The sequence below is a fragment of the Oscarella lobularis genome, chromosome 20 (genome assembly GCF_947507565.1).
Source record: "Oscarella lobularis chromosome 20, ooOscLobu1.1, whole genome shotgun sequence".
NCBI lineage: Eukaryota > Metazoa > Porifera > Homoscleromorpha > Homosclerophorida > Oscarellidae > Oscarella > Oscarella lobularis.
This window is the reverse complement of record NC_089194.1, coordinates 685,667-710,372: the sequence shown is the minus strand read 5'-3', so window position 1 is coordinate 710,372 and position 24,706 is coordinate 685,667. Positions and strand designations below refer to the sequence as shown.

The 24,706-nt window shown below is 42.4% G+C and overlaps 1 protein-coding gene across 4 annotated transcripts; it reads left to right on the top strand.

Annotated features, from left to right (window-relative positions):
- Positions 1–98: 98 nt before the first annotated feature.
- LOC136199099 (E3 ubiquitin-protein ligase rnf213-alpha-like) lies at positions 99–21,362 on the top strand. Of its 4 annotated transcripts, none has more exons than XM_065989219.1 (64): positions 99–233; positions 288–339; positions 421–483; positions 544–583; positions 876–910; positions 962–1,039; positions 1,088–1,192; positions 1,248–1,274; positions 1,327–1,443; positions 1,502–1,546; positions 1,592–1,663; positions 1,720–1,863; positions 1,917–1,996; positions 2,045–2,165; positions 2,218–2,247; positions 2,303–2,356; positions 2,423–2,620; positions 2,670–2,727; positions 2,780–2,847; positions 3,026–3,136; positions 3,190–3,361; positions 3,419–3,577; positions 3,633–3,820; positions 3,873–4,147; positions 4,209–4,459; positions 4,508–4,738; positions 4,786–4,999; positions 5,065–5,123; positions 5,172–5,466; positions 5,519–5,626; positions 5,684–5,806; positions 5,862–6,054; positions 6,113–6,421; positions 6,477–7,069; positions 7,124–7,289; positions 7,353–12,525; positions 12,581–14,808; positions 14,864–15,036; positions 15,088–15,324; positions 15,374–15,567; positions 15,618–15,726; positions 15,776–15,876; positions 15,933–16,139; positions 16,190–16,450; positions 16,507–16,639; positions 16,689–17,081; positions 17,141–17,266; positions 17,321–17,422; positions 17,477–17,737; positions 17,789–17,873; positions 17,941–17,975; positions 18,031–18,116; positions 18,175–18,322; positions 18,834–19,026; positions 19,081–19,169; positions 19,225–19,282; positions 19,333–19,517; positions 19,571–19,709; positions 19,759–20,029; positions 20,086–20,293; positions 20,345–20,419; positions 20,475–20,762; positions 20,821–20,996; positions 21,044–21,362. In XM_065989219.1, the coding sequence occupies exons 2-64, from the start codon at positions 288–290 to the stop codon at positions 21,189–21,191; spliced, it is 16,716 nt and encodes a 5,571-aa protein (XP_065845291.1). In that variant the 5' UTR covers positions 99–233; the 3' UTR covers positions 21,192–21,362. The 4 variants fall into 4 exon arrangements, with proteins under 4 accessions (XP_065845291.1, XP_065845292.1, XP_065845290.1 ...); XM_065989220.1 differs by having other exon boundaries at positions 538–583; positions 1,616–1,663; XM_065989218.1 differs by having other exon boundaries at positions 538–583; positions 17,144–17,266.
- Positions 21,363–24,706: the final 3,344 nt, after the last annotated feature.

Below are 24,706 nucleotides of genomic sequence, written 5' to 3'. Positions count from 1 at the left end.
AAAGAATGTAGTCTTCGATGGGAGACTACTAATACTGTACCAGCCATATGGTTCAAACTACAGCGTGCACTTCGTCCAGGGTTGTGACTAATTAGGTTTGAGCTGTCACTTTTGATTGCATTACCTTGGCTTTGTCATTTTGTCACCGTCATCCTTCTCGAAGGTCGCCCTCGAAGTTGAATCGCAAGTCTGGACAGTCTCGCAGTCTTTTCAGACTCCGCATTGTTTTTGGCGTAATTAAGGCTAAATAGTAGATAGTAGAGGCTTTTCAGGCGGTATTTGTGCAGATGGATGACGAGTCGGTGGTCAAAGTTGATGACATTCAATTGTCTGAGCTAGGTAACTCGGCCACGTGTTTGTTTTACTGGCGTATAGCTCTTGCCTGTATTTCTTTGAACGATTTTTTTCTTTTCCGGGTAGATAAAGTCGTGGAATCTGACATCCCGGCTAATGATTCTAGTGACAATGGCAACAATTTAGACCGTAAACCGGTTTTCCCTTGGTTAAAGGTATGTTTTGTACCGAAGCCTTGTCTAGCTGCAGAGCGGGAAAATCCGGAAACGCCTACCCCGCTTTCTACGAAGTAAGTGTGGGAGTGCACTTTTTAAATTACATTACTTTCTGTGCGGGTGGTCTAAGAGCTGCGTAGAATTGCATAGCTACAAAACAAACCTGCATTTTTTACCGTCAAAAGAAGATATTCTCTCCGCGTGCTGTTTGTATGGCTTCACGTGATCTTTAAAATTCTCACGTGATGCTATAGCTTTCGTTCTCGTGAAATAATGGCTTGTTGTCAGTGACTTCACGTAAACGTTTTTAAGTGTCTGATTCCCCAAAAGATAGCAAGACTTTTAGAAATTTTGTTTTGATTGCAGGAAAGGGAGTGAGGTGCTTACTGATGTCTCGAATGGTAAGCATGTTGAACAAAACGCTTTGGAAAACATCCAAGTTGGAAGCGTAGACGAAGCAGGTGTAACAGAATGCCAAGATCATGCTTTTGGCTTTTCTACTTCTGGAGTTAAAGTTGGAAGCCCTAAAGGTGCAACTTTTGGAGAGTTCTAGGATTATTTTTCGATTTTCGTATTAGGCACGTCTACGTTTGAATCGAGTGCTTCAAATGCTTCGTTTGAAAATTCTTCGTTACCTTCGGAGGACGTGTTCAAAGATAAATCTCTAGAAACGAATGACCAAGGTAGTGGAAGTAGGCATTCCCGTTTTCGCACGGCTCTCATGTTCTGTTTTTACAGCGCATTGCGAAGTAGAAGTTGTCGGCTGTGAGGGCATTCTGTTGTTATCGTTTTCTCAGTGATTCTTTTATTCTACCAGTGACCTCGGCTCCAGTTTTCGAACCCGGGCACTCGTCTTCTGGCTCACGAACGCCTACTAGTAGTGAGGGTCCTGCTACAGAAAAAAACGCTTCAGGGAACGACGTTTCTGGAACTGGTCTGACCGGGGCTAGTCGTAACAACGAAATGTATAAGAGGTACTTCTTCTATTATAGATACCCAGTCTTCACCGACTCCGCCTGCGGCAAACCTGACAGAAGGTACCAATGAATTTGTAGTTCGCTAAGGCAAAATTCCTGTTGAAGATGTAGCTGACCGCGAGCAAACAGGGACGGATTTTCAGGCCGACATTGTACTAGAAGCCTTGGGTGCAAGCGGTGAGATACTAGCCGAGAGTTTTTTCTTCTCTTTCACTTTTCTGATATGTTGTTAGGCACTGATCAGTTTGGAAAAGAGACGGTTGACGGCGAGGCATTAGCTACTAGCAGATTGCCTAGCAGCGAAAGTCTTCATAAGAGCAATAGCCTCACTCTTCAGCTTTCTTTGGAGAAACACAACGAGGCCGATATGAGTTTAGGTAGCAAAGGTGCTATAGGAGAAAGTTTAATTTTCCAAAGTCGGGCTCATTAGATTTATTGCATACATCAGAGAAAAAATCTGTTCTGAAGCCTGAATTAGATGTTGATAATCTCGAGTCCTTTGGAAATGGCGTAGGGAAGATTTATCTCTTTCTTTATGCGCCTAACTAAGCTTCTCAGGATGAAAAAGCTGCCCTGAACGCGTCAAGCACTAGTGTGATGGTTAATCCGACATCGCAGACTGAAGAGACGAGGGGGCACGCTTTTGCTTCTGCGCAAAGCTTGGGGACCTTTTCTACTGGTATATCCTTTTCCGCTTTTTCCTTTTCTTACAAAAACGTTGATCCTTTTAGGTGCCTTTCAACCGCAAGGCAAGCAACCAAGTTGGTGTAATGGAATTGCAGGCAAGGCAATGTTAACAGTACTCTCTGCATCTAGATCGCAGTGGTACAGGAAGACAACAGAGCGTTGCTTTAAGCGATTGCCCGCAAGGTGCCCATCGGATTTTAAAAATGTTTACATTTTGGCATTCCCTTTTCTTCTTAAATGCTATATTAGGCGAAAAGGAAGTGATGAACTTTCTCAACAGAATTAACTGTCAAGACCTCTTTCAAAAGTTTTGCGAATTTGGTTTTAGAGATATGAAGACAGTAGAAAAAATTTCGCTACTGGATTTGCAAGAAATGGAATTGAGAGGTGGCTTTAAGTACAAACTCATAGATGTACTAGGACTTGATTCCTCAACTTCAGCTAAAGGTTTTAGGATGTTTCCTTTTCTTATCTTCTGAGAATTATCATTTTTTAGCGAAACAAGAACACCCAATTTGCGAAGAAATGCAAAGAACAGGCGAACCGATCCAACAGTAATTTTTAAGTGGAGTGAGACGTGTCTTACGAATTTACTTAATAATTAAGGTCTCCGCACAGCGAAAAACGAACCCCAGATCAATTGAGTAGCAAAGACCAATTAGCTTCTTCACCAGGTATGCATGCGACATGGTAGCACCATGCACGAGGCTGGTAAAACACAGGCTGATAGTTTTTTCGATGAATGTATCGGCGTTATGCATATCCGGATGGTAGTGGCCCCTTCAAATGCATGCTGGAACTATCCTACTTGATTTATTGCAAAAAGCATTGTTGAAATCTTTTGTTTCGCAGGTAGTTTGAAAGAGACAACCCCTGCAACAGACAAGCCTAATGATAGTGAAGTAAAGTGTGGAGATCAAAACGAGCTGCAGTTTCAGTTATCAAGCTCTTTTCTTCTTGAAAGTTTGCAAGTTTTAGACTGTTTTAACTTCTTTCAAAAGCCTCCATTTTTTAAGCGAGTGAAGAGAATGATTTTTTGGGCGATGACGACAAAAATGGCGATGCCGCTTCGAAACGTAACAGTCCAACAGAAATTTTTGAGGAGGCTCGTCAGGGTATTGACGACGATTCTTCTGAAGTGTTTTTCATGGCCCAAGAGCCAGTCGATGTGCAGCCGGAGCGGGAAACGTATGTCCAATTCGGTGTCAGCTATTAATGCACATTCGTACCTCTTTAACTTTATAGGTCGGTTGATAATGTCTTGGTTACTTTTCACGCGTTAGTTGATCCTTCTGAATGGGGGGGCTACAGCGCTAGAAGTGATGCAACCAGACACATTTTTATTGAACTATCGATTGCGAATAAGCCGCCGAACCGTGTCAAAATGGCATTTGAGCGTTCTTTGTAAGTGGTTCGTTTCTGCGCTATTCGGAATCACGTTTCTATAACCATAATTTAGCCGTCTACATGAAGGACATATGGCTCTTCTGATCGGCCAGTATTATCTGCCGGAGAGCCTTGTTGATAAAAGCATTCCCTACGAATACAAATTTACCAACGAAAGAAACGACGTTTTTAGAGAATTCATTTTTAGCAAGAGGAAAGGGGAACGGCCGCGAGTGTTGCATGTTCCGCTTAATTCTAAAGGTTTACGTTTACTAATATTCTTCGGCGGCGTATCTTATTATTGTTTTTTTAGACTACGCCAAGTATGACCACGTGATTCGTAAAGATCAAAATACCTTTTCTTGGATCAAGTCATTTGTTTTATCTGACACCCGAGCATTAGATGGCCGCGCCTTGGCTATAAAAGCCATGATTCCAAATTGGACGGGCTTTTCTCCTACCGGCAGCGTTAAAATGCTAGCCAGAGACGCTCTTTATCAGTTTTACGACGTAGTTACTCAGCTTGAGAGCGTCTGTACCGTAGGAGATTCTCGAAAAAGCAAGCGTAAAGGAGTCACCATAGAAAAGGTAAAATGTGATTTTTTTACTAAAACGGAGCAGGTGCCCATCAATCTTCTTTTTTTTATAGGTTCTTGCGGATATCGTGAAACCAAAAATTGATCACCTTAAAAAAGAAAGTTCTACCAGCTTTGATGCGACGGCAGATAAAGCAGTGTCATCACTTGCAATAGCTGTTTTAATTTTTCACTATAAAATTCAAGATCAGCTCGACGTCGGTGACTTTGAGGCTCTTGCTGTTTCTTTGAACTTATATCCGGATGTGAAAAACGCATCCTGTGCTTCCTATGACGTAATATGTCAAAACTTCGAAGACAAGAGGTCTTACAGCATTTTCTGAAATATTTTACGCTATTATTAACCTTTTAGGGAGGTAATATTGGCGATTTCTTTGATTTTCGACGTACTTCTGAAACGTGCCAGCTCAAAGTCGAATTTTACTAACTGGCTGATTGCAATGCCATTAATTCATTTGCTAACAGAGTCGATCTTGCCCTACGGCTTTGTGCGTTTTTCCGATTGGACAAAAATGGAATGGTATTTTATACCAAAAGACGTTTGGAAATACGCAGAGTTATTTGCGAAGGAAATCAAGAAAACGTAAGCTTTGAATTCTTGCGGCTCTTTGTTTAAGCTGTTACGTTTAGTGATCGAATTTGCTTTGACGACGATTTCAAGATGTTGATAATTCCTCTTTTAGCCTTGGACAGAGTTTTCATAAGAACAATTCTTTTTGTCTGCCCACTGAAATACTTGGTATTTTGGGTTGACGATTCTCAGCCGTATGAAATTCTTGTTGTGCTGGTTAATAAGACTAAGCACGTTCTCGGACGTGGAAGTGGAACGCGAGACATGGAACCAGTTAGTGTTTTGTTTGTTCTTTTTGCTTCCTGTGCTAAAGCCCTATAACCTTTCTGTTTACTTAGATTACTCACATCAGAGAAATTCTTCTTGCATTAAGAAAAAGGCTTTCAAGCTCGCACAAGTATATTTTCACTGTCTCAGTTTTAGTATTCATTACTACGCAATTTAGGAATTTTACTCCAGAAGAAAGTTCTCTATTTTTAAAAGATGGTCTTGAAGCTTTGACGCACCTTTGCTTGACTCTTTGGCAACGAAAGGATGTTTGTGAAGGCCTTTTTGAAACTTTATTAGACCTTGTGATTGAGTATTTTCGACTTTTGAGTGGACTTCAGCTCTTCCGTGATGGCGAGGAGCTGCGACATCGTATTGAGCATATTTCTCATGTTGCCTCTGATTGGATTATTTCGGTTACGTGGAAGAAGTTGTTTGAAGAACAGAAAGAGTCTTTTGTTGCGGACGTAAAGGTTAGTGGCGGTAACTAATTCTGGCTAGGCACTCAGGTTGCTTTATTGGCAGCTTCGCGCAGCAGTTATTCTAAAGGCCAACATCTTGTGTCCTGACCTGTACGATCTTTGGACAGATTGTCTTATTTCTGACTTTAATGTTCACCTAAGGCAGCGGCAGGTCTGGGGTAAATATTATGTATTTTCTGTAACATAACCTTTGACTTTGCATGCCCAGGACTTAGACAACTTAATAAAACTAGACGCAGTCCTCAGCGTCGGCGAAGACATTCCGCTACATCATAAACTAAGTTGCTTTTTAAAGAGCTTTCTTGAAGAAGCTTTGGAAGCTTTAACTTGCGTAAGATATGTGATAATCCAGTCATTCTTACTCTTTAGCAATAATGAACACGTAGGAGAAAGGGGGCTTTGCTGATAGCAGCATTATTCGCCTTTTCGAGAGCAGTGAAAAAAACTGGACACTTGCGCGAGCGATGCTTAGACAGATTGTAGATAAAGAAGCACCAAAACTAAGTTCTCCTTCTGAACAGTGGCTGCGCAGTTTTTTTAGCCACTGGTCACTTTGGATTTCTTGTCTTAGACTTTCAGGTACTGCGGAAAAAGGGGCATCCGTTTTTTTATATGTGGATCTGCTTCTGTGTTTTAGAAGCGCGTCTTAGCGAAGACAAGAAGCTATGTCAGACAATCGTTATAGCTAGAAAAGTGTTGGTCGAATGCGCGGATAAAGTCATTTTCGGTGAAGTAACAGTTTCAGACATTCGTCTTGTTGCTAAAGAAAAGAGGAAGTTTTTCGATCTGTGCGAAAGTATTTCAAAAGACTTTCTGGGAAAGAACGAAACAAAAACGGTGTCACGAGCTGTAGAAGATCGCCTTCAAGAATTAGAGGCTCTAGAACTGAAGAGGCGTGAAATTTCTGACCTCGTCATTCAATGCCAGAACATGAATTTAAATTCAGGTATTCTGGACGAACCAAGGAAGTGGTAATTTCTTTTTACCGCTGTTTTTTCTAGAGTTTATTGACGGGCTTAAAAGACTTTGTGGTGATGACTTGCAGGATTCTCAGATCAGCAAGGTAGTTTCAAGAAGCGGGGCCACTTTGAAAGTCGTGCATTTCCGTCTTTCCGATGAAACTGAAGATTTAGTCACTTCTTTGTACAACCTAAAGAAAAGCAGGCTATTTCTCCGACTTTTTCGTTCACATCTAAAAGGTGTTGCAGCTAACCGAGGAGACAGCGTGCCCGAACTTCCTAGTCTTTCCTCTGAGCAAGAGACAATGGGACTTCTAGTAACTCCTGTTATTGAATGTTGGAAAGGCGTGAGTGAACGTCTAAGAAATGGCAGCATCACTGCTGCTTCTGTAAGGCAATATTTTATTGACGGAGACGTCTTCAATAATGAACTGAAGCTAAAAAATGAGTTGAGAATTTTTTGTCAAGTGCCTTTACACGGAACACAGGATGAACTGTGGTTGGACGCCAGATGTCAGCAGATTCTCTTTTACCGAAAGCTTTGCGGCGCAATAGAAGCTGCCAGGGCAGTCAAACGCCTATGTGAAGTACTTGAAGTTCCTCTTCTCTCAAGTGTTTCGAAAATTTGTGAACTGGTATGTTTGCCGTATTTATTGTGCTTAATTCCTTTTGTTCATGGAAATCTATAGGATTCTTCCAAACATGCTCAAAGACCTTTGGCAGAGGATTTTATCGGTGGTGCTCTCTCTTCTGCACAGCAGTTTCTGGCTCAGATGAAGAGTAATGAGATCACGTGTTTGCATACGTTTTCTGAGTGTCGTTCGCTGTCTCAGTGGGTGAGACAAGAAATAGGAGGTACTCACATTTTGCGTTAGGTATACTGAGCGTGCTAACATTTTTCGTTGTATTTATATGCAGAGTGGAAAGAATTGGAAACATTTGTTGAGTTAGCTGCTACGACAGCTGAAGGAGATTTTGAAACAACAAAACTCGCTAGCCTTCGTGCTGCCTGTGGTGGATTTTCTCCTTTCCTTTTTGGCCCTCAATCGGAAACTGAACTGAAATTTGACAATTTTGAGGATTTCCTTTCTGCCTGCCGAAGAGTATTCTCAAGACTTGAGCAGGATAAACTGTTTCCTCAGAAGTGGAAAGACTCTGAAAAATATCTTGAAAATTTTAAAGTCATTAAAAAGTCACTGGGTTCCGTTGAAAAATCGTCTTTTTCTCAAGTCGAATCCATCAATTTTCGAGGACAGTATGTTATTGGTTGTCAGTCATATAAAGAGGTTCCATTGGATGACGCTGAATGTTTGAGACTAAAGTTAAGAGCATCGTTAAGTGCAAATGAGAGAATACTTTATCTTAGTGACTTGCAGGACCTTCAAAGCAAGCTTATACTAATTTCGGGTCACAGCAGTGAACGCCAAAGCGAACTAACGTATTTCAGTTCTGTTCTTAAAAAGGTTCTTAGGCTAACTTCTCTTTTTGTGGAGTTATGTAAATCTGGACACGTGAAGTACCTGACTAGAGAGGAGAAGGTCTTTGACTGTGTTTCACCTAACACGAATGGCGAAAGTGACTCAGAAGAAAAGGTTTTAGTCAGATTCAGAGATCTTAAACAATCACTTGATGAAGAAGAAAAAGCAATGGAGAAGGATTTAGAGGAGTCGCGGGAGAGAATGACGGTTTTACGTTCTAAATACTACTATCTGAACTATTTTACAACTGTTCAATTGCTTAAATTGTCGGAGCGTTTGGGGAAACTGGCCAAAAGTGCGCCTAATGAAGACTTGGACATTTCAATCTATAGTTTGCTTGCTTGCATCAAGCCAAGTGTTCAAGAAGGTAACATTAAATCAGCGATGAAAGAAGTGTTAGCTCCGCGACGGATGCGAGATACGAATCGTTCTATTTCTTTTTCCGGGTACGATGAAGACTCTTTCTCAGAAGTTGATCTCGCGTCTCTTCCTGGCATGGAAAATTACGACCTTTCGGAGACCACCATGACCTCTCATTCATCGGAATTTAAAGAGGCTCCTTTATCACTTAAGGAGGACGACTCACCGGTTTTCAATGTTGATAATGAAGACTATCTTTCACTGAACTGTCTCGGCAAGGTACTTTTGCGCCTATCAAAAACGTACGGAAAACGACCACGCAGGTCGTTTCCTACTGATCATTTTACTATTGGAGAGCCAAATCTTGTTGTTGTTTCCGAAGCAGAACTTTACTGGACTGTTGTGCGTCTATACATGAACAGTGAGCTGCCTCTTTCTCACGAGGTGCTGCTTTGTTCTGCTGGCACAACTGATGAGGATGTTGTTATATTTTGGCGACGAGCTTTAAAAGATCCGTTTCACCACATATTCTGCTTAGCTGCCGTAGATCGTCTCTCCTACGAAGTTTGCAGAAATGCCGTTGATCAACTCTTTGAACTTAATCGAGAGGCTGCGTCTCGTGGTGAACAGCGGTATCAGCTTGTAATAGTATCTTGTTGTGAAAACTATTTAGTCTCAGCTTTTGATCGCTACAGAAGACATCCACTTCCTTGTCCGTCGTACGAACATGTGAAAGGATACCTTCTTCAACAGTTCCAGCTTGGTCCTGAAAAAGCAAAAAATTTGAAATCGCCTGCCCGAACTCATACGAAATGGACTCCAGCGGCGGAAGAGTTGGATGAGGAAAAATCTTGCGTTAGGGTAATTTATTCCCTTCGATCAGGTGTTGGCAAAAGTCTTGCTGTTGCTGGCATGGAGCAGAGACTTTCTCTTTTGCGTAATAACAAGGAAGCGTTAAGCATAAAGTCCCTCGCTTCAGTTGACAAACACCCTATAACAAAAATTATTTTGCCCCTTCATGAGCCATCTGTTGATGTTGACGGAATATTTGAAATTTTGGAAACGGCCTATCCTCATCCTGGACTAGCCCTTTCAAGACTGATTCACTTAGACATCTCTCCTTCCGTCATACACGGAATTGAAGACTTTTTGTTTAATCTACTTTTTCTTGGATGTTTAACTGATTCAAAAGGGCGCGTGTGGCACCGAAGACCAGTAGACATGTGCGTCCTCGAATTAACCTGGCCTGATGTTCAAGATAATTTGCTGAAAAAGTCTTCTATCGACCGGCCGAAGCGTGTTCTCTTTCAGTACGTTTTACCAGCAACGTTGTGCCGTACTCCGTTAGAAGTTCTTGAATCTGGAGAAAGAAGCAGACTAGTGTGTAGTCAATTGACGAATTCCCACTTTCAACGTGCTTTTCAGTATCTTTCTCGATTCAGCAAACGAGAAGATCTCACTTTATTTACTTTTGATCCAAATCTCATTGAGGGAAATGTTCTTCATTGTCTTAAAACTCTTATTGAGAGCATCCCTGATCAGTCCGACCCATCTTGGGCAGTAGTCGACCATTTTGTAAAGTTTTTGAGTTACCAACTAAAAGTTTGTGAAGAAAATGATTTCTGTCGGCCGGAGGCTTACGGCGATGATCTGCCAGGCTTCAAAAATTTTGTAATGAAACTTGCCATCAAAATGTCACGGGACTTTTCTACTCCTTCTATTAAGTCTGTAATTAATCCGGGGGACCTACTTCAGTATGAGAGGCGTAGAAGATGGGAGGAAACGCTTCATCCCTACATTTTTTTCAACAAAGACAGGCATTCTGTCACTTTTGTTGGTTTTCAAGTTACTAGAGCTGGATGGCTAATTAATCCCGAAACTAAGGATGAAGGAGAACGAGTTATGTCTCGTAATCTTAGCACAGCTCTATATACTCAAGGATTTCGTTTGCAGGAAGACGGCGAGCATTTGAAGAAAGCCAAAAAAATTGAACTACTGTGCCAGGTTATGGGAATAGAAAACGTCAACGATCCTGATCCAACATACGAACTTACGCTTGACAACGTTATCAAGATGCTAGCCATTGAAATGCGATTTAGATGTGGAATTCCTGTAGTAATCATGGGAGAAACCGGGTGCGGAAAAACCCGGTTGATCAAATATCTTTGCTCGTTAGGAGACACTTCGCGCCAAACGGAGAAAAACGGCGTCGCTGAGGCAAAAGCGATAGCATCTGAAGGAGTTCACGAAAAGATAGAAGAAGTAGAATGCGTAGACGGAGAAGACGAAGATTACGATATAGAAGAAAGTGCAGCTAGCGAAGAAGCAAGCAGCGATTTCATGGAAATCCACAGCGAGAGTTTATTTAAAATTGAGGAAATGCCACTGGTGAGTTCTCCTTTCAAACCACAATCAAGCGAAAGAGAAGCAAGCGAAGACGTGAATGACGAAGACCGAATCGAGGCAATGGAAGACGTATTCCACAGCGAGAGTACAGGCGAGATCGAAGCACTAGACGAGATTGACGAAATGCCGCTAGTGAATCAATCTTTCAGCCCGCGCTCAAGCGAAAGATTGAGTTCGGAATTGCAAGGTCAAAATTCGTCATCGAACACTAGTGCTTCGGATCTGGCTAGCTTCTCAGGTGAACATAGAAGTCCAAAAACAAAGGACATGCTCTTAGTAAGAGTACACGGTGGCATTACGCGAAAAGAGATAGTGCGATCCGTTGAAAAGGCAGAGGAAAGAGCAAAGAAAAACGATGAACTGGGAATCGAAACAGTCTTGTTTTTCGATGAGGCAAATACCACAGAGGCAGTTGGATTAATCAAAGAAATAATGTGTGACAAGCGGGTCAACGGGCGAAAAATATACGGCCTTGGTTCAACACTTCATGTAATAGCTGCTTGCAACCCATACAGAAAGCACACTGAAGAAATGATCAAGAAATTGGACTCCGCTGGTTTGGGATATCATGTTGGAACAGGAAGCACGCACGATCGCCTCGGAAATATTCCTTTACGGCACTTGGTCTACAGGGTTCACTCTCTTCCTGAAAGTTTGAAAGCTCTTCTTTGGGATTTTGGAAAGCTAAAACCTGCGGCAGAGAGGAAGTATATACTCTTGATTGTGCAAAGATTTGCCTCAAATTTTAAGGCTTCGTGTTCAGACTTGAACTCACTTATTGATGTTATTGCTGATGTTATTACTGCTTCGCAAAACTATATGCGTTCTTGCAATGACGAATGCAGCTTTGTAAGTTTGAGAGATGTGGAAAGGACAATGACCGTGATGGTTTGGTTCTATAGGCTTCATGCCGTGCTGGAAAATTCAATGCAGAAACAGTACGAAGAAGACGATAGAAGATTTCACACCGCTTTTAATTCACTTACTCGGTCACTGGTTTTAGCTTTGGGAGTGAATTATTATGTAAGACTTAGAAGCCGTGAAGACTACCTGAGACAGATAAGCAAGTTGTTTAGGAATCCTTGCCAAGTAATAGAGAGTTGGAGGCAGCTCCAAAACGAAATCGACTACTGCCAATCTGTTTTTTTGAACGAGTTGAAGCTTCCTCCAAATATTGGTCGCAATCATGCTCTTAAAGAAAACGTTTTCATGATGGTGGTGTGTATAGATTTAAGAATTCCCCTGTTTCTGGTGGGAAAGCCTGGCAGTTCGAAGTCTCTTGCAAAGGATGTCCTGAAGACAGCAATGACCGGTGAAATGTCCACTAGCCCGTTGTTCAAGCTCTTCAAGCAGCTTCACATGGTCTCTTACCAATGCAGCCCTCTTTCGACTGCGGAAGGAATTATTGGATCATTTGACCAATGCCAGAAAATGCAGAAGGAAAGCGATTGCAACCGGTTTGTGGCTTGTGTTGTTTTGGATGAAGTTGGATTGGCAGAAGACTCTCCTCGCCTTCCTCTGAAAGCTCTTCATCCGTTGCTTGATGATGGCTCAGTAGGAGCGGATTTTGATGAGGATCATGTCCCTGATTTTGGCAACTCCAATCGTGTGGCGTTTGTCGGAATTTCGAACTGGGCTCTTGATCCAGCGAAGATGAATAGAGGGATTTTCGTGCAAAGAGGGACCCCAACCAGTGAAGAACTTGTTGTCAGTGCTCGGGGAATATGCGAAACGGATGATGTGGTCCTTTCTTTGGATAGGCTTATACCAGGAATGGCCAAGGCCTATTTAGAGATTTGCGCGGCTGATTGCAAAAAAGACTTTTTTGGTCTGCGAGACTTCTACAGGTACGTCCCGTCCGTCGTTATTGATGTAAAAATTGAACTTTTCGCGTCTGTTTAGTCTTGTTAAGATGGTCGTCTCTCTTTGCAAAAGGATAGGAAGAGAGCCTACACGTGGTCAGATGGTACATGCTGTAAGCCGCAACTTCGGTGGATTAGAAGGAGTTGATTGCGTTGATATTTTTCTTCGGCACATTGGTGGCATACTTGAAGAAGACAATCCTACAGATGAAATCGAAAACAGCCCTTCGAGTCTTATACAGGAGAACTTACGTGGGGGTGGAATTTTTGAATGCGAGAGTCGGTATCTGTTACTGCTGACGGAAAATTATGCAGCTTTGACTATTTTTCAAGAGCACATTTTAGGTCCTGAAGATGATGCAGTTATATTGTTTGGCAGCAGTTTTCCGAAGGATCAGGAGTACACCCAAGTGTGTCGAAACATCAACCGAGTCAAAGTCTGCATGGCAACTGGCAAAACAGTGGTTCTTCTTAATCTGGACAAGACGTACGAAAGCCTTTATGACGCTCTTAATCAATACTACGTAAATCATGGAGGTCTTCGTTTTGTGGATCTTGGACTAGGAAGTCATCGTGTGAAGTGTCTCGTCCACCTAAATTTTCGCCTTATTCTCATTGCAGATAGAGATGCTGTATATAACAAATTTCCAACGCCACTAATTAACCGCATGGAAAAGCACTGTCTCAGCATATCTTCAATATTGTGCAAAAGAGAGGAGATTGTTCTTAAGGCGCTAGAAAAGTGGGCCGAAGCTTTCGCTGGAGTACGGAAGCCATTCGTCTACAGTCAGAGCCAGAATTCTCAAAGTTTGTTCACACCAAGTGATGTTTTCATTGGTTATCATCCGGAAGCGCCAGCCACTATTATTTTACGAGTTTGTCGATTATTAGAGACACAAAAGAGGACCAGCGATAGTTCTCTTTGGGAGGGACGTGTTCTTAAAGAAGCGAAACAAGTACTCCTGCAATCGGCGGCGCCCGATGCGGTTATTCGTCTCCCAGTGTCTCGCTTGAAGGCAGAGGCGTTCGACTTGTGGAGCGGTTACTTTGAACAACAATGTCATTCTTCTCTCGCAGATTATCTGAGGTCAAAATTTGCTCACATAGACGAAGATTCTCTCACTCAGGTGACGACTCATTCGAGGTTCCTGTCTCGTGAAAGTGTTTCAGAGGTTGCACAAGCTATAGAAATGTTGACAGATTTTATTTCATTGCAACAGTTTGACACTGAAAAGCAGTTTCGTTCTTGCATTAGACGTTTTTATAAATCGTCAGGACAAGTCAACTTTCGTGTTCTCTTGGTCTTCGTTGAATCTGAAGACGTGCAGGGCGAATTGGCAGCTTGTGCTCGTTACTTGGTTCAAGAGGAGAAAAGAAACGCTTTCAAGAACGTCAAAATCCGACTTAGCAAGCACGTTGTTTTCATTGTCCATCTTTCTCGTGTTGTCCGAGAGTGCTTCAGAGGATTTCACGGCGGCGCCTGGACCCAAGTTCACATTGACGACTTGATGCCTGCCAAGCACCTCAGGAAGTTGTCTGTTACTGCTGTACAAGGAAAGAGAATGAGCACCCTCCTTGGCGCTGAGCGAACTGAGCGAGAGGCGGATTTTGAACACGGCTACAGGCTTATGCCTGATCCTGTTATCAGTTCCTGGCATCTCTTTCGTTCTTGTGTTCATGCCGCTACAAGTCGTCTAGACGATCCGTTTAATGCTCCTGCTGACTCTGCTAGCAAGCGACTGGGCCTTCTTCTTCAACTTCTTCCCGACAAAGAAGGTTCTCCTGGCGTAGTTCCAGGTTTTTTCGAGGGACTTGAGAGGACTGTAATTGATCTTATTATCGCAAGAGAGCAAGAGTCTCCAAATTGCGGTCAAGATTGGGTTAACTTTGAAGCTCTTTGTCAAAGCAGCTTGCAAGCAGGTGGAACGTTCCGGAATTCTCTTTGGCTTAAAGTTTTAACTGTTGCAACGCCCCTTTTTGCCGAAGTTATTGCGTTTCTTTCCGTCGACTCAAATTTAAGTTTGCTCAAAGAAGCGGTGGACGGGACAACCAACTGGCGGACAAAGTTCTGGACTGACGTCTTTCTTTTGTGCCCCCAATTGGCAACTTACGATGGCTTCTTGACGTCTCGAGAACGACAGTTTCAACAGCGAGTTGTAGTCAAAGGATCGGGATTTCAAGGTCACATTTTTAACGCTCAGTTTCCTTTTTCAAGTTTAGTAAAAGATCAAATTAACGAGTATGCAGTAACGGCACGATTGGTGGCAGGTATGTCTCATACGGGCAGTGGAACGCTGCTGCTGTACTTACTTGTATATTGTAGACGAGAGGGGAACTCTAACTATTGACCATCTTCATGAGCTGGTGGAGAAATCGAAATTGGGAAAAGTCATAGATTATGCTGAAAAAGCTGCAGAAGATAATGAATTAGCTGAGAGATATCTTCATGACTACGTACATATGGTATACAAGCCAAGAGGAAAAAGAGATTTTAATGTATGTGTCAATAAAAGTCGTTCTCTGAGTTTAAAAAACTAATAATTTTAGCTTGTTTCCTCTGCGATAATCGCAGGTTTTAAAGAAATAGCTGCTGATCCCAACGTTGGAGTTGATCCTCTAACCGGTGAAAAAGACATTGTTTTTGAAAAGCTGACTGTCTCGGCTGTTCATGTCGCACATGACTTCATCAAATCTCGCTTGTCCAATTTTGTAGCTCTAGTTCAGTTAGATGACGGATTCTTGGATTCGCTTTCGGACGATCAATTTCAAGGGCACTCTGAAATGGTATTTCTCATACAGGTTTATAAAACTGCGTTGTATTTTGTGTTTATAGACGTTAGACTTGATTGCCCTTACTGAGTTTTTAAAGAGGCTTCAGTCTTCGCTTTCCCATGTCAGCGGCAAGCGACATAAACTTGAATGGCTTCAGAAAGTGCGAAAGGGAAAGCCTCACGTAGAAGCTTGTCTCGCCTTGCTCGAAAAGGAAACCTCTCTTTCTCGGCGAGCATCTTTGCGACGCACGGCTCGGTTGCTTTTAACTCTGATTGACGCTAAAATAACCTTTTTGTCTCACTTAGGTTTTTGTGGACAAAAATTCTAGCTGTTTGGTTGTTTTATGAGCACACTAGTTTCACTGACTTTGGAGAAAGCAAGTTTTTAAGGATAGCCGGTGAAAAACTGGCTTCAGTAGGTTGAGCTGTTTCATGCTAAGTATATATTATGGTAGTTTTGTTAGATCTTTGACGATGAACCCGACTTTAAGTCATTTAAAACAATGACGCTGATTGTGAAGTTTATTAATGAAACTTGCAATGAGTTGTCGGAAAAAACAATTGGGTAATTAGGACGAACTGTAATCGATTGTGTACTTCTGGCTTTACGTGTTTCTATAGTTCTTCGGGAAAGGAATGCGCCATTTGTCATGAGCCATGGAGAGATCCGGTCAAATTGCCATGTCGGCATGTTTATTGCCTCTCCTGCATCAGGCAGTGGATGGACCCCGAAAGGATCGCTAAATTGAACCTGCACAGCGCTAACTGTCCTCTTTGCGAGAGTGAACTCAGCAGCGATTTTCAGCTTGCGGTCTCTTCTCAGCTGTCGTAAGTAGCGAAACTTTGCAAATGTACACGTTATAAAATTTGTCTGCTAGGAAACATTGTTCGCGTTTTATTGCTTTATGCCATTGCTTGATGTCATTTTTCATGGAGATAGTGGCAGTTTACACGTTTAGCGAAAATTCGTCGGAGCATCCTGAACCCGATTTAGTTTGCTTGCTAATGGACTTCGTTACTCAAAGACCTCAAGGATCGTCGTGTCGAGCTCTAAATTCGTCTCCACATTTGCGCCTTAATGCCGTAGAGCCTACGCCCAGCGTTAAGACTTTCTTCTTACAGCTAGTTCTAAAGCACAGGTTTGCTAAGCTTAGGTTTGTCCTTTGGATCCCAATGATTGTAATCTCTGTTTTAGCAACGATAAAGCTAAAGCGTATGTGAAAAAGTATTTTGAGCGTATTCGTGAGGATGTGTTGGAGCACTCTTATGGGCATGTTTTTCAGAAAGATTCCATTGATTTTGGAGTAATCTATATCCAGTGTGTTGAGGTAGATATTAGTCTCTTCATTTTTATCATTTTTTCGGGACTTCCTCTAGGACTCTATCTTTCGCGCAATTCTTGCTCTGAACTCTGAAAGTCGGAAATCTGCTCTCGTCGAAAAGCAACTTTCTTTTGCAAAGGAGAATCTTAAAGAAGATCATAACAGTCTTCAGTATTTAAACGCCGTTGCAGCGACACGAAGCTGCTTGGTTTTTGTTGCTGAAGAAATAACTAATTTTCTTGACCAGCCTGGTCAAGACGCCATCTCGCCTGGCCTCGAAGACATATTTTCGTTGATCGAATCACTCCTAAAGAAGTCAGAGGATTCGCAGCTATTGTTTTTCTTGCTAAAGCAGCTTACCTGGAGGCGCGGTGCAGATTTTTGGACTCAGATAAGCGGAATCTCAGGTCTAGAATGGCTTGATGATCTTGTTTCTGAGTTCTCGACTGTACGTTGCTATATAAATACGCTAGAGTACGGTATATTATTCTTGTACTTTTGTTTCAGCAGAACAGCGAGGAAGCTTTGCCGGATAATTTTTTGGTCTTTGGAAAAGAATACTTTGTTCTTCGGAGAGCTACCGCTCAATCAATTTTGCAAGAGAAGAGATTTCCTATAGAAAATGCTTTGAAAGTATACACCGCAGTATTCCTGTATACTTTTCGCGCAATATGCAATGTTATATAGGAGTCCACGTTATTCCGTTCTTCAAAAACCGTTTATCTTCTTTTGGCCTTGCACCGCCAGCTAACAGTGCGTAGATGTAGCGATGATGACTTCCGTACGGAAGTAAGATTGCATTGCCAGTTGTGTGCTACGTCATGAGTATAACTATTTTCATAGGTTTATGATATGTTATTAGAGTACTTTATGTCAGCTTCTGACGTACCGGAATGGGCTCAAACATTAGGAGCGCAGTTGATTCGTAATGAGCTTGCAGGCAGATGTGCTCCTGAGGTTTTTCGTGCAGCTCCTGGTCAAGATGCGCGAACAATGACAGCTACAGCTGTAATGTTTCATGTCTGGCTGGCTCTTCAGTCAAATCAGAGCGACAGTTTGATAAGGCCTTTATTTACCTTGATGAATGATCCTTCTCAATTTAAGGTATATTTTAAACTCCGTTTGTTCTTTTAAGAAATGTTGTTTGTGATTTAGGATGCTTTTTTGCCCACTATGCCAGATGATGACGCTTTAATGGTTATTCAAGCAGTCAGGGGAGACATTGGAACAAAGTGGCGGGGTTTGTTCTATACGTACTTATTTGATGACTTTGCCAAGAAGTACTACTTTTTCTCGTTATTTTCTAGAATGTTGCGAAGGCCATAAATACTTCATCGATGATGTAATCATAAGGATTTTTGTTGTCTTAATAAGCGTAGCATCTTGCGGTTCTGTAGTGTGGAAATGCTGACGAATCTAGCCAGTGCTTCTGCGGCGCAATTATAGGAAAAATTGAAGGTTATTTGGATGACGCAAAAGAAAGGTTTGGTTTTAAGACTTCTCTACGAAAACACCGCATGAAAGATGAGCACGCTCTGCAGGCAAACTCGAACGGACAAAGGCCATATCCTTGGAGAACCACGTGACCGAGAACAATTTTCTGCTCCAGAACGAGAGTTGTCTTCTGCGTTGTGCTCTCTTATGCGAATTTTGCTTCACGGCGCTTTGATGTGGGCGTCGTGTCAGGAGGTATGTTGTATTTCTATTTGTTTGGAGCGAATTCAGTGATTTAATCCTTTATGCGCTAATTGGTAAAAAATAGTAATCGTGCTGTATGCATGGCTCCGAGCTCGCAGCTGTGTACCGAGATAGATCGAAAAGGGCCCTTTTACGCCCATAAACGCTTTTAAATTTATTCCTTGTCTCCAATGTTATCCATGCATGTTTGTTGGTAGACCATGCAGACAAGTGGCAGAATATAATAACGAACTCTGCATGCATGTTTCCTGTAGCAACAGAAAAAAAACGCTTATTTAATTAGAACTGGTTACGTGAAGATAAATTAATACATAATGGTCTAATGACATGCATTTCAGAACGCCTTTTGACATCATTTTAAACCTAATCACCAAACGCTTGCAGTTTGTTTCTATTAAGAGCATATGATTAGCTTCTTTAAATAATTTACTTTTTCCTGCTGTAATAATTTTTGCTCTCGCGGTCAATGAAGTTGCTTTGTTTAACTTTCAGTATATTCTAGGCTACTGTCGACGCTGTTGTTTCTCTGACTCACGCGACTGTCTCTCACGAATCCCTGCCGTTCTTCTTCTGGAGCCACTTTCTTAAAGATTTGGAAGGATTTTCTGATGCAATTGGTCTTGCAGTCGATAATGCGAGCTTAGTTGCGCATCAAGTGTTGGACCGCATAGTGAACCACCCAGCGTGTGGCGAAAGTACTGCTACCATTCTATCTATCCATAGTTTGCACTTATATAAGATAATTTTAGTGGTATCTAGTCGTGATTTTGCATCGAAAGAAGGAAGAGCTAGTTGGGAAAAGGAATTTTGTAATCATTTTTTTCAACCTGTCATGCAGGTACCTGGTGTTTCTCATGTGTGGATTTTTGTCTTGAACTGTATACATTCTAAAGGTTGTTTGCACTAATTTGCCGAGGTGGATAGAGACCGTGGCAAGAGACGACGATCTTGGTTAGATGTTAAGGATTGCGTTGTCCATGATTTCTTTAAGCTTTTAGTAGAACAAAATTCGATGTACAGGTGGATACACGAAGTTGAAGCTCCTCGCCTGTTCAAGTCTCCTTCAGCTTGGTGGCGGCACAGAGTTCCTGTCAGCGTCAAACATCTGGAAATGTTGTTTGTTCGAAAGTACGGAAGGGAAGATACATCAAAAGTGCCAAGGATTCTGAAGGAATTTCTTGAGCATGTAAGTGATGCATAGAAATCGAGTTTATATTCAGGTAATCACTTTATCCACAGGAACAAAAGCTCCGTCCATTGATTCACCTTATATCAATTATTAGTCTACAAAGACTGCTAATGGAGAAATTTCACCGCCGACTTGATATTGGCAAGGCAAACAAGCTCACTATAGCAGAATTTTTGAAGCAATTGCCTGGTAAGTATTCTTTTCTTTCAGATTTTTCAGCATTATTGGCTTATTGTAGATAGAGAAAGAGAAAAGTATTCGTCACTGATCGGCATTTTTGGAAAGGTTTGGTCAGTCATAGGTAAAAGAGCTCTCCACTGGCACGGCCGCTTTAAAACCAAACTTCCGGATGACACTCTTCCTTCAATGTTTTCCCGAAACACACCAATAGCTTTTCTCTTGCCTACAGCGAAGGGACGAGGAGTGTGTGCAAGGTTGTTGGTTGAATATCTTGTTTCTGTTCAGAACGAGTTTATAGCTCGCTTCAGAGAGCTCTCCAGCAGCTCTGAGTACGTATATTAAGCTCCTTTTAACAATCTCTGTCTTGACCTAAAATTAATTATAGGCAACATGCTGAAATTTCAATGGATTTTTTAAGCCAGGCTCATTTGATCTCCTATGACTATGATCGTGATCTACTATCCCTTGTCTTAGCCCACTGTAGCTATTCCTTGGAAGCAGGCAGCGGTGCCAAAATTGAGTACGACTTTCCGTCTTTGGAGCGCGAGCTGATCAACCGCTATTTTTCTGGTAAACCTTCCATAAAATTTAAGGTAAATGCACTCTTGTTCCTTAGATTGCTAACAACTTTGATTTTTTTATAGCCTCTCCAATTTGCGTATAGCCAAGATTTTTATAGTATGGCTTTCTTTGATCGAATTCGACGAAAAGTATCTCAGGTTAAAAATAGATGTAGTTGATTGCTAACTTCTAATTTACTTTTTTATAATTTAGGAAAAGCTTCCTGGGGCTGTATCTCGGCAGATCGTGAGCGAGCTGCACGATATAACCGACGTCTATGCGGTTTTATCTGTTCTCGATATCGTGATAGGATTTCTGGTGTCAACAGGAGGAGACGGAGATGATACCCTTCACAATTATTTGCACATCACGTTAAGAATGCCAGATGACCAAGGATTGATCAGTCCCAAAGCAGTACGATTTTGTTGCCTAAAACACGTTCTCTCTTTCTGGACGATTTTGACCGTTGAAAGAAACAAGCGGCTTGTTCTAGCTGAGAAGGTAACTTCGCCTAGCTCCAAAATTGCTTTTTCTTCAACACGTTGTTTGTGTACTATAGAATCCTTTCGAAGATTTTCCTGTAACGTTTAAAGATTCGCTTGCAAAGGATCTAGAGACCGAATTCGTTAGGCAGTTAACGCACATTAATCTTGATATTTTCATGGGTGAACTAATGCATCTGGCGTGGCTTGAAATCAAGAATAAAGTCGAAGTAAAAGATTTCGAAAATTATAGGTAAAATAGCTAATTTTTATAAAAATTTCTGACAAGGCTTTTGTTAGTTTGGGAAACGCTTTATCAGATTTCTGCAACTCTAAACTTAAAGGATTGGAAAAATTGCCAGAAGAAATTAAGCTTCGTCATTTGTCTGCCTGTTGGACACAAACAGTTCTTTTTCAGGCTAATCGAGATCACCCACAGTACCATTAGACTATTATTATAACTTTCTGTTTGTCTTTCTTTTTGCTTGGTTAATATTATTCATCAGTGCTTTATCATTTTTTGTTTCTATTTTTCTGCTTGTCTTTCTTTTTGCTTGGTTAATATTATTCATTAGTGCTTTATCATTTGTTGTTTCTTTTTTTACTCGTCTGTTTCTATGACAACTTTTGATTTACTTATGCAAAATCGCTTGGTAGCCGCAGTAATGACATCATCAACCAACAAAAACCTATGGCGTAATGAATTATAAATACCTGCAACACACATATTTTTATCCTCTGCCCATAGCACACCGACGCGCTGCCGTCACGCAGATGGACGGAGACTTGGCTCAAAAATAGCTGTTCCAAGGCATGAAGAAACATTACTGTAGACAACAGCAAATAATCTAAAAAAGGAATATCAATATTTAGCACTCTGTATAAATATGCAATACCAGCAGATACCTTCATACTCGTCCTTAAAGTGCACGTATCTCAAAAAACGCTGCGAGGTGAGTTGCCGTGCTTTAGAGATAAAGATAAATCAAACACCGATTTACGAGCTTCCATGTCTGCTCCAGCTGAAATCAAATATTTTGCTATTTCAGGGTGCCAATGAAGACAAGTTTATTTATTCTAAATATCGAGCCACTTGATTGGCGTTCTACAGACCCTCACAAACATGAGTCGAAATAAATACTAGAAGATCCATACAGGGGGTAGAGACTGTTGATTGATGTTGTGTAGGAAGATGCACGTGTAGTTTAAATGTCACCGCTGTCACAGCCGTCAAACGTTTCGATTTGACTTTGACTGGGAGAGCTTCCTCGCGAAAGACCGAAACGGCTATCGACTGCTCAATTCGAACTTGCAAAACTTCGGGGAAAAAGGACGACGTACTTCGGCGGAAAAGGAAACAGGAAAAACTAGCCATACAAGATGGAAAAAAAGCGGCAAAGACGCTTACCACGCACTCCCAATAGCTGCTGTAACAAGAAAAGAAAGAGAACACCACTTCGCAAACAAATTTTGCTTGCTACAACTGCCACAAGAAGCAGGAGCAATATAAACAAGAAAAGGATACAAAATGAATAAAAATAGTCATTGACGAGGTTCGCTTACATTTCTTCTTCCTTTCCTCGGGATCCTCCTTGCCTTCGGCTTTCTCCCCTTCTACTCGCCGTCGCGCTTACTCCATTGATGTTCTAGTCCCTCGCGAATGAGTTGAAGCAAACAACAGCATTAGGAGAGCTCCATACAATGACAGCTAGACACATATGCCTAGGAGAAATTCTACGTTTCTTTCAGTTCATTTGATGTTTTTTAGGAAAGTGCGCGACTTTACGTGCGTTATAGATGTCACCGCTTTCATCATTTCAGCACTATGCTCCTATGCAAAAATGTGTCACCATGGTTGAAATGAAATGTAGTCTCTACCTTCACGCTCTCAACATGCGCTAAGCTTGTATAGCATTTCACTGAAAAAAATACGTCCCAGACAAAGCTACTCGACGCTAAGTCGATGATTGTCGTGGCTCGTCGCTGAAGAAATAGGGAAGCGACTGACAAATTTCGGCTTACACAGAACGCCTTTACATTGTGAGAACTGAATTCAACCTCTGAGGCGGGTGAAAAGCAATCGAAAAGCTGGTGAGAACTGGACTGTGGTGTTGTTGTGTTCAATGAACTTTATTGTGGGCTGTGGTACACAGAAGAGTGAGTATAGGAGGAGTGAGTCCGTGGCAGAAGGCTCAGGGACTATATACGAACAACGGGGTGACGTCACATTCAAAGCTCCGCCTTACGTACGGGCAACACACAGATAAGTCCTGAGTTCTAAGTAGCTCACACCACATCTCCCCTTCCAGCAGGTTGCTCATCGGCAAACCTTGCTGGAGGTCTAACAATACGACCTGAGCGGGTTCGGACGGGTGGAGGCTGTTGCTGCTGCTGCGGCGGCACTGGCTGCTGCTGCGGCGCTGCTTGAGGGGGATCCTCGACGGCTTCATTTGGAGGTACGTCGGGATTATTTCGTAGCTCGGGAATAACGATATCTTCATCATCTTCAGGTATGGAAGCGGCGTCGTCTCTCACCGGGATCAACTTTCCACGGTTGCGACGAAACGATCCGGTAGGTGTGTTAATGTAATAGCTCCTTGATGATGAGGCTTGGGCGACAACTCTGCCGTATTTCTGGCGATCGGGAATATAGACTGCTTGGCCTATTGGAAGTGTTGGCATTTCTCTGACGCGATGGCGTCGATCGAAATCTTCTTTCTGCTTCGCGCGGACGTGTTTGTCCTTATCGCGTAGCTTCTCCAGAGGGATAGCTTCTGGGAGTAGACTGGATTCAGTTGTAGGCACGTTGGATCTCAACCGGCGACCCATCAAGATCTGCGCTGGTGAGAATCCTTGAGCCAATGGAGTAGAGCGATATGACAGCAAGGCAAGGTACGGATCTTCGGCTTTCTTGAGCATTTCTTTGATCGTCTTGACCATGCGCTCTGCTTCGCCATTGCTCTGAGGATATTTCGGGCTCGACGTAATATGCTGGAAGTCGTACTTCTTGGCGAAGTCGGCGAATGCTTGGGATGCATATTGAGGACCATTGTCTGATCTAACAACGACTGGAATTCCGTATCGGGCAAATATTGATTTGAGATGTCCGATGACAGATTCAGATGTAGCCGATTCTAGTAGGGCGATCTCCGGATAACGGGATAAGTAATCGACTAGGAGTAGGTATTGGTTTCCTTTGAATTCGAATAGGTCTGTTCCGACCGTATGAAAGGGATAGGGCGGCGTTCCTGACAGTATCATTGGCTCGACAGGATTCGGCTTCTCCTTTAGGCACACTTCGCATTCATTAACCATGCGGCTGATTTCTTCGGACAAGCCTGGCCACCAGACTGACTCTTGGGCACGAGATCTGCATTTGACGATCCCTAAGTGACCCGAGTGAAGGCTCTCCAGCGTCTTCTGTCGGAGGCTGGGAGGAATGATGATTCTGGAACCACGAAGTAGTCCCTCGTGACTTGTGATTTCTCCTGAAAACGGGAAGTAGTGCTTCAAGTCGCCTTGGAGTGTGTTCTTTTCAGGCCATCCCTCCTTCGCAAACGACGAGAGGAGACGACAGACTGGATCTGCGGCTTGAGCGGATTTGATCTCGGCGATTTTGCCGGAAGTTGCGGGTAAGAATCCCAGAAAGGCGATAGAGTAGGTATCGGAGTCGGCGCTAATTTCAGCTGCGACTGCGTCCGATCCTGGTAAAGGTGCTCTCGACAGCGTGTCCGGAAGATACATGTGCTTTCCTGGAACGTGCGAGATAGTGAAATTGTAGCGAGCGAGGGCGATTCGAAAGCGCTGAACTCGCCAAGGCAATTCGTCAAGACGCTTTGACGTGCTGAGAAGAGGCACTAACGGCTTATGATCCGTGTGCGCGTGGAATATAGGTAATCCGTAGAGATAATCATGAAAACGACGGCAGGCCCAAACGAGAGCGAAGGCTTCTTTTTCTATCTG